Here is a 12,842-nt window from a genome sequence, read left to right on the forward strand (position 1 = left end):
GGTTATTGCCATACAGTCTGTTTTTTTTCTTCTTCTTTTAATAACAGTCAGGTGCTTATCTGGAAAAGCTTTGGAACTGATTCATGCAGTATTGACAAGCACTATAAAGGTGAGCTTGCTCTAATGGAAAACTGACTATAACAATCTCCAATCTGCTGGATGACGCACACATAAAACCAAGACGAGGAGAATATTTGTTAGATGTGGCACTTATTACCAAAATCTGCATTGTTTATTCAGCAGTATTTTAGCCTTAAACGTGTATCCAGTGACCCAGAAGGCCAGAGCAGGACAGGTATGCCTAGGGATGATCTTAGCTGTGCAGCTCAAACAAGACAGAGGCAGCTGCGTAGGCTGAAGTCCACTGTAATTTCGGGTAATTTGTCCCTGATGAAGCACCGTAGCCAGTCGAGAAGAGAAAACACTTCAGGAGTGTTGCGTGCAGCCAATCGTCAGTACAAACCCAACAAGACTACATCTAGGCTGCGAGTGGGAGGGAGGAGTGGACTTGGGAAGCAAAACATGGCGAAATAACAAGTTTGGCGGCTATACCGCAGTTAGAAACTGCACCGATTCTAGCAGTGGCGGACTATGACTGCAAGTTCATAAAATCTGGACGCCGGAGATCGACGGCAGCGCTCAACTTTGAAGCGTCGAGTGCTCAGGCTTACAAGTATTACGGTGGCTGCCGATAACACAGTGCCTGCTCGTCTGCCCGTGTTTTCCCCCGGAAGGTTGGCAGTGCTAGGCGCGACTGTCAACACAGAAAATGGATGAAGAAGGAAAGGGAAAGTTTATTCTGGAAAAGACAATTTAGCTCGCTAGCCTAGCTGCGTTAGCCAGCCGGCCAGTTAAACGTTAGATTAACCGCACACACCTGACTCGCTATTCGGATTATTTGTGCGCTCTGGACGAAACCCGGGGGGCGAATTTAACTCGCGTTAACAAGTTTGACAACTGCAGCCGCAGGGAATCGCATTTGAAACGAGGCCCTTTTTTTCCATTTTTTCCTCCCCACGCTCCTAATCTGTGACAAAATCCCGGGAGGTTTAAGGCCAGCAGTGAGAGCCTGACGGTCGGTTCTGGTGCGGTGCGGACGGACCCGGGGACGCCATCACATCAGACGTTGCGTTCTTAGTAAAACAATCACTGCGCTGCTAAACCGTAAATAATAATAAAAAAAATAGCATACTTTATCAGTGTAAGTAGGAATGTTTCAGTAGCACACAACACCTGTCTGGTAGTTGTTTTTCTTCTTCTTCTCCCCCCTCGGTGACACGCATCGGTGTATCATATGTGAGATTAGCTGGGATGTTGGAGAGCAGGGGAGAAGCGGCGTCTTGTCAAAATGAACGCAGCATGGTGTTCATCAACAGCGGAGGTGCTCTGCATTTGAAACCTGCCAGTTGTTAGATCGATATCAAATGGGCGGCTAACAGCAACGTTGACAGCCTGTCTAAAAAAATCCTACTTTTTAAGTTGCATGCGATTTGATTAGCTGCCGCAGGCGGCATTAATGTAAAACAAGTGCGAATAACATTTACAGCTTTCGGTCAGAGTTGACGTGAGCTAGCCAGCTGGGTGCGTCTGTCCGCTCTCTGCGATGCATTTGCTAATCTAAGTGCTACAGCTCCTGCGTGTTGGACCGCCACTTTGCTGTATTTCCCCTGGGTTTAGGCCGTTATAACCTCGCGTGATCGGCCGCTTAAATCCCCCTTAAGCACTTCTTGTCAAATTAGTGGCTAACTTATTAGCCAGCGTGATAAGTTTCGCCAGCTATGTCTGAAAACGCCCCCACAAGAAGCCTGGATGACATAGACCTCGCAGCTCTGAGGGTGAGTATTGTTATTACCAGATAAGTGAATTGTAAAATGATGGCAGACGGACTCATTAGATATTATGTCATATGCCAGTTCGCCTCAGACACAAGCACGACCATTGAACACCCACGCGAAAAAGTTAAGGTGGGATAAACATCAATCGGCCTGCGTTATAGCAGTACAGTCTGTACACAAATCCTCCAAGTATATGTTGGGATTTCTCCCTTAAAGGACCACCTTACCCTGCCCTGACAATGTTAATTTGTTGGTTTGGGAGGAAAATAAGCACCAGTATCTATAAACACTGGGCCACTGTGTGATTACATCATGTAATGGGAAGGCTGGTTTATTTAAAGAACATTTTGTCTTCTGGTGGTATTTTTTTTTTTTATGGAGGTTTATGACTCCATAAGAAAAAGGCACATCTGTGTCGTTCTGATAACATTCTAATATTGTTGATATAATGTAACATATCAGACTGTTCGTGAAGAAATTAGACCTGGTGTTTGTTCCTTTTGTATTTTAACTGGTGTCCCATTAAAGTCCCCAGTTTGAAAATCCTAACTTCTGCAACATTAGAAACTCTTCGAGAGTCAAGAAATCTGTCACATCCCTTTTAACATTTTGATAATGTTTGACTGACTGTTGAATCCCCATCTACAGTTAAAGTGATCAAAAGGCTACCCAATAACTCCAATTCAAACTATGTTTAAAGTAATACCATCATTTTCTTGACAAAGTAAGATTCATAGTTTCATAGGATTCCCTCTGAAAAAGATGAAGAATTTCTAGTATTTCAGTGTAGCTCTCACATGGTATTGGGGCTAAACAGATCAGGATATTTTACCCAAATACTGATTGTTTGGGCAGGTTTGTCCTGTTTCCCTGACCTTCTTCTGAGGTTTCACCTGGAAATTTCACCTAAGCCTTCACTAACAACACAGGCAGATGTGACCTAGTTTCTAAAAATTGTAGTAATTATTTAATCTTGCACTTCATTTAGTAATAATTTATTGTGTATTTAAATGGTGGATCTAGTAATTTAAGTAGCAGTTTGCTTATAAGAACAGTTGGGTAGGTGCAAAAAATGACCCAGGATTTGTTGCCCACCACAGCTGAGATGTGGAAATAAATAGTAGTTTGTTTGTGATTCTATCTATGGCTGGGTATTCCACTGAAGAAAACTGACCGTGTGATGGCTGTGGCTCAGGTGATAGAGCAGGTTGTCCATTAAATGCAGGGTTGGTTGTTTGATCCCGTGCTACGTTTCCTTGGGCAATACACTGACCCCAAATTGTTACATGACAGCTCTGCTACTATTGATTAATGAGTGAAACAGAACCAGTAAAGATGCGTCTTAGAGAATTTATACTTAATGCTGCACTAGATAATAGTGATTAAGCAGGTCAATGACTAGTCATTTATTTTGCTAAGGTTAAGTTACTGGTGTGTTTAAACAGGGAAAATAATATTAATTTACCTAATTGTTTTTCACATCTTAGAAGTTTCACCACCAAAATCTACATGATAAGCCACCAGAATAAATAAGTGTCGAATTGTTTTTGTAGTTTTCTCAAATGACAGTTTAAAATTTTATTGTAAACAGATATTTTGTTTACTGTCACTGTAACTCACCATCACTCATATATTTAAATTTATCCAAAAGGGACATTGCACTATTGTAAACATGAGCGTGAGAGCCATTTAATGTAAATATGCCAGATTTAGCTGTATAAGCTAATTTTCCTCTGCAATCCATGGCAGGTTGATAGCACTGATCAACATTAACAGAGCCATGTAACATACTGAACAGACATTAAGTACCACTTATTGTATAAAACTCACAACAAAAAACAAAAGTAGATGCATACAATCACAAAAACATAGACGTATGCGTCAGATTATGACAGCATGTTTATTTATTCTTGAGCTTTAACAGTCGTGTTTTCCTCCCCAATAAAGGTTTTTCAGGGTATGTTTAATTCAATATTTTTGCGTCAGTTTTTTACTGGCTAGCATTCTCCTTGTTACCTGCCTCGCATTACAGCATATCTCTGGTTTTACCATCACTCCTTGAAAAACGTGATAACTGTTGGCAGGACAGTGAACTGCGTCATCCACATCTGCGCAAACAAAAGGGGACCTCACTCTTAGATTAAAAAAAAAAGCGTTTGAAATTATTAAATGGGCTTTAAAAAAAAATCAGTGGCTCAATCACAGCATTTTTCCAGAAATTTGCTACACAGTACAGAAGAGGCCCAGCATTACATAACAACAGTTCACTGCAAACAGGCATCAACAAATTATTTATGCAGAAACACTTACATTGCCAATGGACTGGTTCTTATGTAGGGCTTTTCTACTCTGCCTGAGCACTCAAAGCAATTTATACCGCTTGCCAACATTCACACAAATTCATACAAACACTTTATTCTATGTTTTTTAAGTGTTTTCTATCCAACACTCACACTCTGCTGGATGCATTGGAGCGGAACTTGGGGTTAGCATCTTGGCTAAGGCACGATTTGGCATGCGGACTGGAGCAGCCAAGAATCAAACCACCAACCTTCCTCTTAGTAGATGACCTGCTCAGCCTCCTGAGCAGCAGCCACTAGCCAATATGTAGAAATTGCAAATGAAATTGAGGTATTTTGTTACATTGCTACAGTCAAAAAGTCAATCACCTTAGCCACCAACAACAATGACAATAATAAAGTTTATTTGTATAGGATTTATCGAACCCAATGTTACAGTGTGCTTCCCAAAAATGAAGAATAGACTTTAGAACAATAACAATACAACAATAGACTAAATTAAAATAAGCCATGCAATACTCAATTGTCAGTTAGGTGAAAATGCAAAGGAGGAAAATAGCTGTAATATTAATGAAAGCTCTGGAATGCTTGATTTGCACTTTCTGAAAAGGTTAAAACAAATCTATAGCCATTTCCTGTAATTTTTGTTATTCTTATTTTACACACATTTGATGTGTTATTAAATTGTAATAACACAATAAAATTGTTCCCTGATTCTAATCGCTGAAGGCACGCGATGAGTTTTGATTTTGATGATTGCTGCAGGTCTGTAACCACATCTTTTTCTTTTCTTAAAAGACATCCCCTCTTAGCGGTGTTGACATTGCAGGAAATGGGTTTTCCTTCCTCTTTAACCATCACCACTATATTTTACAGTGCATACTGTTAAACCTAGCTTACCATCTTGACTATTTGGCTCAATTATGTGCGTTAGTCACTGAGGTTCCCCTCCTTGTACATGGGTACAGCCACATGGTTACAACCTCCCCCTTCTAGCCTAGTTTTACTGACACCTTGCTTGTTTGGCGTTCACTGCTGACACTTTAATTGACTTTTTGCTGGTGGTGCTACTCTTTGAACATCACTGTATCCTTCCCCTTCCATCATATCTTTCCTCTCATCCCACTCTGTGCTTACGTGGGCGAAGATGCCGTCTCTGCCTCGCCACCCACTCTATCGTTACATTGTTGCCTCCCCTCCTGTTTTGCGTTACCATTTCCCCACTTTTCTGTCCTCTATACTTAACATGTTTATCTCATCATATAACCATGTGTATTGAATCTTTGGTCACTTCCCCGATATACTGCCAAGTTTTCCCAATCATGCTGTTCTTTATCGTAATTCCTTGTCCTAAAGGAAAATCTTCACCTCCCTGTTGAAGGCGTAAAAACCCCATCATTGGAAATGGATGAAAGCAGGATAGGTCATGGTGTACAATCTAAACCCAAAGCAGCAGTCTCACCACCCACACATCTTCTTAAAGCCATATTGAAATTGCATGAAAGTGGAACTGCTTGTCATTTCCCTTGTCTCTTGGGGGGGAGGGGGTTGCATAATTGAGTCAAAGCAACCTACTCATTATTAGTGTCAGTGAAATATGTGTTCGTGGTACTGAAACACAGAATGAACAGATGAAGAAAAAAGGCAAAAGTTTTATGTCAGTATTGTCAGAATCTGTCTTTGTATATCTAATCTAGTATCAATATTTAGTGTCTCTGAGTGTCTGCTTCCTCCGTGTAAAGTTTTGTGGGTGGCAGAGAACACTGAGTTTAGATCATTTGTATGGAAATATGTAATTGTGATATTGTCTCCGGTGTACACAGTAGAAGCCACTGGGATTGCTGTTATTTGTTTTTGTCTGTGGTCTCTGTTCTGCACAAGCCCATGTGCTTTATGTGGTTTTATGACACTGTTCTTAAGGGGTATAGATCTGTAGCTACGCTTACATCTAATGATAGTACACAACTTCTGAAATTGCAGTCATAAAAAAAAACTACACAGATCTTTCTTTGTCTTCAGCGGGGCCTCAGCATTGTTTTGTTTTCAGTCTCGTGCTAATTTAGCCTTTGTGCTAATATAACCGCTGGTTGATTGCAGCTGTTTCAAGAACAGGTGAGGTTTAGCAGGGTGCTAGTATTTAAGGGTTAGTCTTTACCCAAGAAATATGAGCGCAGCAACATGAAATACAACCTGCACTTGGGGTCAGCATTGAAGTGTAAATGTGGAGGATTCAAAGAAGAACAAAGCAAGTATCACCCACTTAAAAACAAAAATAAATGTGGTGAGCTTTGAGTGCAGTCATTTTAATTTTGCCTTTTCCCAAATGTTGAAAAAGAAAAGTGAATTAGGTTTGTTTTTGTTGAAATGCTTTGTTTGTCTTTAGTATGTCAAGCTGATGTGGATTAAATGATGTATCTTAATTGCTCTGCCTGTCTACTGTAAGTCATTTTAAACTGCTGCTCTCTTTACTAGGATCCAGCAGGAATCTTCGAGCTGGTCGAGGTCGTTGGCAATGGCACATATGGACAGGTGTACAAGGTGAGCCATGATGCCCTTGTGACATATGAGTAATGCACGAATTCTAATGGAGAATAAAAAATTCAGTGCCTGAATTATCACTTGTGCATTGAGTGAGCATTTTGGATTGTTGCTGCACAGCCTCCTTCAGTGTCTGTTCTTTAAACGTTCTGTACATTAACTTCTTAGATTAAAGCAGATTTAGTCCACTGTCATGTCAGTGAAAATTTCAGCTATCAGGCTGTTAAATTTCAAGTGGCAGTGACGGGAAGATAAGGCACTCTAGTAAAAGGAAATGTAAATTAAGAACAGGAAAATGATGTGAAGAAGCAATTAGCCACACTTAATGGACCAAATTCAAAGAGTTCCAGAGAGATAGAATCTAAGATTCACTTTAAATATTACTGATTAGTGTTAGAATGATTCAACTTGCTTTTTGTTCAGGGACGTCACGTGAAGACGGGCCAGCTGGCTGCCATCAAGGTGATGGATGTTACAGAGGAGGAAGAAGAGGAGATCAAAGCTGAAATAAACATGCTGAAAAAATACAGCCACCACCGCAACATAGCCACATACTACGGTGCCTTTGTCAAGAAGAGTCCGCCGGGACACGACGACCAGCTTTGGGTCTGTCTGCCACTGTGTCTGGGCTGATGGTTTAATGGTTGCAAGCCTCATTAATTGTTCTAAGTGAGATGTGTTTGTTTCCTCATAGCTGGTGATGGAGTTTTGTGGGGCGGGGTCAGTGACCGACCTGGTGAAAAACACTAAGGGCAGCTCTCTAAAGGAGGACTGGATTGCTTACATCTGCAGAGAGATCCTAAGGGTGAGAAATCAAGAAGCCATGTTTAGCCACAATGCCAAAGGGTTGACAGACCACATTCCTCCACATACTAGTGAAGTTTTGTCATGTGCACAGTTGTCACTTTGTAGTGTCAAAGTCTGTCCAGAGACAGATGGACCAATAAACACTTGGGAAAGTCACCTATGCGCTGGTTCCCACAGAAGTACATTCCTCCCTGACCAGATTTTTTTGTCAAGATAAGGCACACACGTAGGCAAAGTCAAGGTGAAAACAAAGCCAGCTGTGGTAGCAGGGCAGGTGAATGCTACTAATTACAGCTTTTATACAGTACGCAGGGTTGTACTACACCATTTCACAACCTCAAATCCAACTGTTAAGCCTCATGTGTGACTGTAATTTTGCACATTTGTGATGCTATCATGTTTTTAAGAGCAGCCCAAAGATGCGTGGATAACGCAGAAAGCCGATTAAACTGCTCAACGCTGCTATTGTGTTAGTGCTTGTCAGAGCAGGTATCTACAAGGCCACATTTTGCCAGGCTGAGACACACACACACACACACACACACACACACACACACACACACACACACACACACACACACACACACACACTTGCTGTTTTGCCACTAACGTGTGTGCAGCAGAGCTTGTTACATACTAATCTTTTTTTTTTGTCTTGTTTTTATATGAACAGGGTCTGTCTCACCTCCATGCCCATAAAGTTATCCACAGAGACATCAAGGGCCAGAACGTTCTGCTAACAGAGAATGCAGAGGTCAAACTGGGTATGTTAGTTTTGATAGTGTGCATTACTAAAGCAGACCCAGTCTCGGACCCTTTTCTGTCTCTTATTTCTCGTTTCTTTATGTCACTTTCAGTCGATTTTGGGGTCAGCGCCCAGTTGGACAGGACAGTTGGGCGAAGAAATACCTTTATTGGCACACCGTACTGGATGGCACCTGAGGTCATTGCCTGCGATGAGAATCCTGACTCCACCTATGACTACAGGGTAACACCAGCCACAGTTTTGTTTATGTGCAGTATGTTGTATGAACAAAGTGCAAGGCTGACCCTGGGCCCCTGTGTATTTTGCAGAGTGATATTTGGTCCTTGGGAATCACAGCTATTGAGATGGCCGAAGGAGCTCCTCGTAAGTGTCTTTGTAACCTTTGCACACTTTTTTGAACCAGTTTTTGCTAAATAGTGCATATTAACATAGCAACAGATAACTCATAATTTCAAAGCCCTTTCTGCAAGACGTCATGAATGAGCCTGTCTTGCATATGCAGCCCTGTTGTCTGTATCTTCAGATGGACGGCTGACTCACTGTAATCAAGGTAGTGAAATGGTGAGCTGCCAGTTGGCTTGTGGAGGCTGCTTGTACAGATCTCTCCGGTCTGCTTAGCAGGGAGGTTTGTCTGCATGGAAATTTGGTGTTAAATGCAAAGAAGCAAAGAAAAAATCTCACTGAAGAGTAGCAGCTAAAAAGTTTGGTAAAGAAGGTGTCGAACAGTAGCTCAACACGAGTAGCTTGTAGTGCCTAGTGCGCTCCTACATTTGATAAGTGGGTGGTTGTTTTTAAACTGATATATGTGCAGAGTTTTAGAGTAGAAGACTCGAGTCATTCACTGGCTGGTGTGGTTTTGTGACACCATTCAGTATGAAGTCTACAGAAAACTGGTGTGTAAACTTGAACCCTTTAGTGAAACGTTGACATCACGAGTGCAGTAGTTCCTTCTTTGAGATGAACAAAATTTCTATTTTCAGAGTAGAGCCACTGCTGTCCCTTTAGACCATTCTGAAAGTTCAGAAAGCGCCTGCAGATCATGATGTTGCTGCTGTGAATGACACGCGGCACACAGACCAACTGTCAAGATAGTGTTGTACCGTGATAAATTATGCAGCATGTACTGACTGTATCAGGGTGATAACTGAAGTTTGGTTGCCACTAATAAAGCGATCAGCTAGCCTCTATTTTTAAAAATGGTTGCTTTTGATAGTAATGCTGAAACCATTTGTCAGTTGATTTTTATTTATATTATAAAGTATAGTTTGTATAGTTGGCGTATATTGTCAAAATACTAGAATTTCAAACTCGGTACTGATACCCAGAAAAATGCATACAGATAGAAGAAGCATTTCTTTTAATGGAGGTTAAAACAATGCAAATGATAAGATCAATAACACTGATTAAGTTGTCTGCTATAGTGTAAAAAAAAAAAAATACAGGAACAACATAACTGTGCGTGTGTGTTGTATATCAAATAGAGATTAAGTAGGTTAACAATTATAACTGTTTAAAACTTCAGTGTTGTTGAAACGGGACCTTTCCCGACCGCTCGATATTCCTCCTGAAATGTTGTTTGGTGCTGTGAGCGTCAGCTACTTTAGCTGTTAGTGAGAGGAGGGGCTGTGTGCCTGCCTGTCTGCAGCAGTGCTGTGTGAAGTTTTGTGTCGACTGGAGGAGGCAACGATGGCACTATTTATAGCAATACAAATGAGTATGTAATAGTAATTTTGAGTATTGATTAGTATAATTGGTGTCAATTTAATATATATGTTTTTTTTTTAAATATAATATTGCCAATCCTAAATGCAAGACAGGTTTTATGAATCTGTTAACACCTGCTTAAAAGTGTAATAAAAGCATAATAACTATGCTAAAGCCCACACTGGCCTTGGCTCTCTTTGTTATATTCTATAACAACATGATGGGCATTATAGTCAGTTATTAGTTCTGAATGTTGAATTTGCTCTTTATTACCGTAATCAATATTCTTCCAAGTAAACATTATTCTTAATTAGGTTAAATAGTCACAGTAGTAGTTAAATATCTGCACTTGGTATTTTTATTTCTGTACTGATCACATGACCTAAATTTACTGGGAATTCATCCATCATCAGCAGGGTTGGCGAGGATTCTGTATGATATTTGTCACAGTTTCACTGGGATAGCTTTATTGTGCCGGTTCTAGTAATGTGCTCACGATCCTTGCAGGGTGAATCAAAGCATTGGTTGCACAGTATGCTCACTCCTTGCTCATCTTTAGCTTTTTTTTTTTTTTTACCTCCTAAAGGTAATTGTTTGAGTGTTGAGCTTTTGGACTGTCTGTAGTAAAACACTGAAAGGGACAGCGGCAGGTAACCGTTTGCACAAAATAATTTCTACTCCCGGGAATTTTTAGAAAAGTGCCAACATCGTGTCAGTGGGTGAGCCATTTCTTTAGTGCATGTTATATGGAGCATGTTCTCACTGTGATTCCTGTGGTTCGTGCATACTTTAAAATGCTGAAATGAAAATTTCCTCTTTCCTGCCTCAGTCACGTTGGATATGTCCTAAAGACTGTGTTACAAAAGCCTATTTACTGTGAAAGTCTAAAGCTAACCAGTCAGGTTTAGCTACCTACCTACGCTGGGAACACAATGACTCACAGTCCTTGTTCTTACATTCAGTGTAACAATAAGCCTGAGGCACTGGGAACGATTGGATAACAGCAGCTGTAACCATGTTTGAGGATGCAGAAAACATGTATAATGGTGGCATGTGTTATTCACAAACTGCCACATGTGGAAGTGGATGATACTCTAACATTACCCTCATTCTGATGTGCTCTTTGTTTTGTAAATCGACTCACAGCATGGACGGAAAGATTTAACCCCAGTAATCTCCTTTATTTCTTTAGCCTTGTGTGACATGCACCCAATGAGAGCCCTCTTCCTGATCCCCAGGAACCCCCCTCCAAAACTTAAATCGAAGAAGTGGTGAGTTATCAGCCTTACCAGTGCCTTATATCAAAGTGTTTGAAAAGCCTTTTTTTTTCTTAGCGTGTGTTGGATTGTGCATTCAGTAAACAATGTTCTAGCATATTTCCCTCTGTGTAATAAACTGGTAACATACTGCCTCACTGCAGGCTTTGTAATTGTTATCACTTTGCATTAAATTGAAATAATAATTCAATAACTTATGAACTACAGTCAACAAATAAGCGTAGTCTATTGTGATGGCAAAGAAGTAGGTCAGTGCAGGAGGGCACGGTTTACATCTGATGTAGTAGTGTAGTCACTTGGCGTATCAGGTTACTGCTGTATGTGAATGGAAACGTGTGGATGGTACAAGAAATTGAAGGACGGTGTCTAGTTTCCAAAATCTTGTGCATCAAGATAAATTGGGTGCATTTGCAATAGCTGAATCTCCCTCACATTTCAAAGCATTAAAGGTCGCGCACTTGTTCTCCTTATGAGCCAGATTTGATTGCTTGCAAGCATTTAAACTAATTTGTCATGTTTTCTCCTACCCGCTACTTTTCCTGCTAGTCGTTAATGGACCCACTTAGTAGTGGATCTACTTTTGCTCACGCAGGATTAAAAATGCAATGTTTCTTCCACAGTTTTTATAATTGTCATGGAAAAAAAAAAGCTGCTGCCAATGTTCTACCAATACATGAGTGTTTAAAAAAAAAAAGAAAAAAAAAAAGTAGGGGACGGAGCCAGGTGCATGATCAGTTGAATACAATGGACATTAATGACCTGATGCACATACCAGTAATTACACAGTTACTATACTGTGCTGCATTGCATTATTCAACAGTGATCATGTGGTTTATGGTCCTATTTTAATGAAACAAACAATCGTTAATCACATTGTTTGTTTATGTCCTTTTTTTCTTTTTCTTTTTTTAACTGGTTAATCACAGCGACTAGCCCCCCCATCAGTGAAAGTAATTTTTGAAAAGGCAATAGTCACACAATGGTGCTAGCATTAACCGCAAAACTTAACAACTTAGTTCACATTTGACTAACAGAGGAACATTTCTAAAAAGGTCTTTTATTTCTCAAATACTGATAAAGATTATTCCTACCCCGCTATATGTGAAAAGATCCTCTTCAATGTCTCATTGTTGTTGAATCTGTATTCTGTGCAGTACTTGTCCAACTATCAGCTTGCCTCCTGCTCAAGTTTTCTTATCTTCTAACCTTCCTCATCCTGCCAGGTCCAAGAAATTTATTGACTTTATAGAGAGCTGCCTTGTAAAGACATATCCCAGCCGGCCATCCACGGAGCAGCTGCTCAAGCATTCCTTCATCAGGGATCAGCCCACTGAACGCCAGGTCCGAATTCAACTCAAAGACCATATTGACCGTACACGCAAAAAAAGAGGAGAGAAGGGTAAGCAAGTGTAGCACCAGCTTTGTAGAGTGTTCACAGACAGTCAGCAAAAAAATTCACATTAGAGTGACTTGAATTTATTTTTCCTTACAGAAGAAACAGAGTACGAGTACAGTGGTAGTGATGAAGAGGAGGACAATCGTGGAGATGACAGAGAGTCAAGGTAATTTTAGCATTTCTGTCAAAGGACACTTATTGACTTGTTTGAGTTTCTCT

The 12,842-nt window shown here is 40.5% G+C and overlaps 1 protein-coding gene across 1 annotated transcript in view; it reads left to right on the top strand.

The window, feature by feature from the left end:
• The first annotated feature begins 428 nt into the window (after positions 1-428).
• The window catches only part of mink1 (misshapen-like kinase 1), a 31,246-nt gene continuing 18,832 nt past the window's right edge, over positions 429-12,842 (top strand). The window contains exons 1-10 of the mRNA XM_085420346.1: positions 429-1,835; positions 6,608-6,673; positions 7,097-7,279; positions 7,368-7,478; positions 8,154-8,244; positions 8,338-8,468; positions 8,555-8,609; positions 11,143-11,221; positions 12,451-12,626; positions 12,720-12,789. Of these exons, the coding sequence (XP_085276472.1) occupies positions 1,779-1,835; positions 6,608-6,673; positions 7,097-7,279; positions 7,368-7,478; positions 8,154-8,244; positions 8,338-8,468; positions 8,555-8,609; positions 11,143-11,221; positions 12,451-12,626; positions 12,720-12,789 (1,019 nt within the window). The 5' untranslated portion in view covers positions 429-1,778. The remainder of the gene's footprint in view (positions 1,836-6,607; positions 6,674-7,096; positions 7,280-7,367; positions 7,479-8,153; positions 8,245-8,337; positions 8,469-8,554; positions 8,610-11,142; positions 11,222-12,450; positions 12,627-12,719; positions 12,790-12,842) is intronic.

Source organism: Rhamphochromis longiceps, linkage group LG10, assembly GCF_057381845.1.
Source record: "Rhamphochromis longiceps isolate RC_006_pf linkage group LG10, R_longiceps_female_GT1.1, whole genome shotgun sequence".
Taxonomy (NCBI): domain Eukaryota; kingdom Metazoa; phylum Chordata; class Actinopteri; order Cichliformes; family Cichlidae; genus Rhamphochromis; species Rhamphochromis longiceps.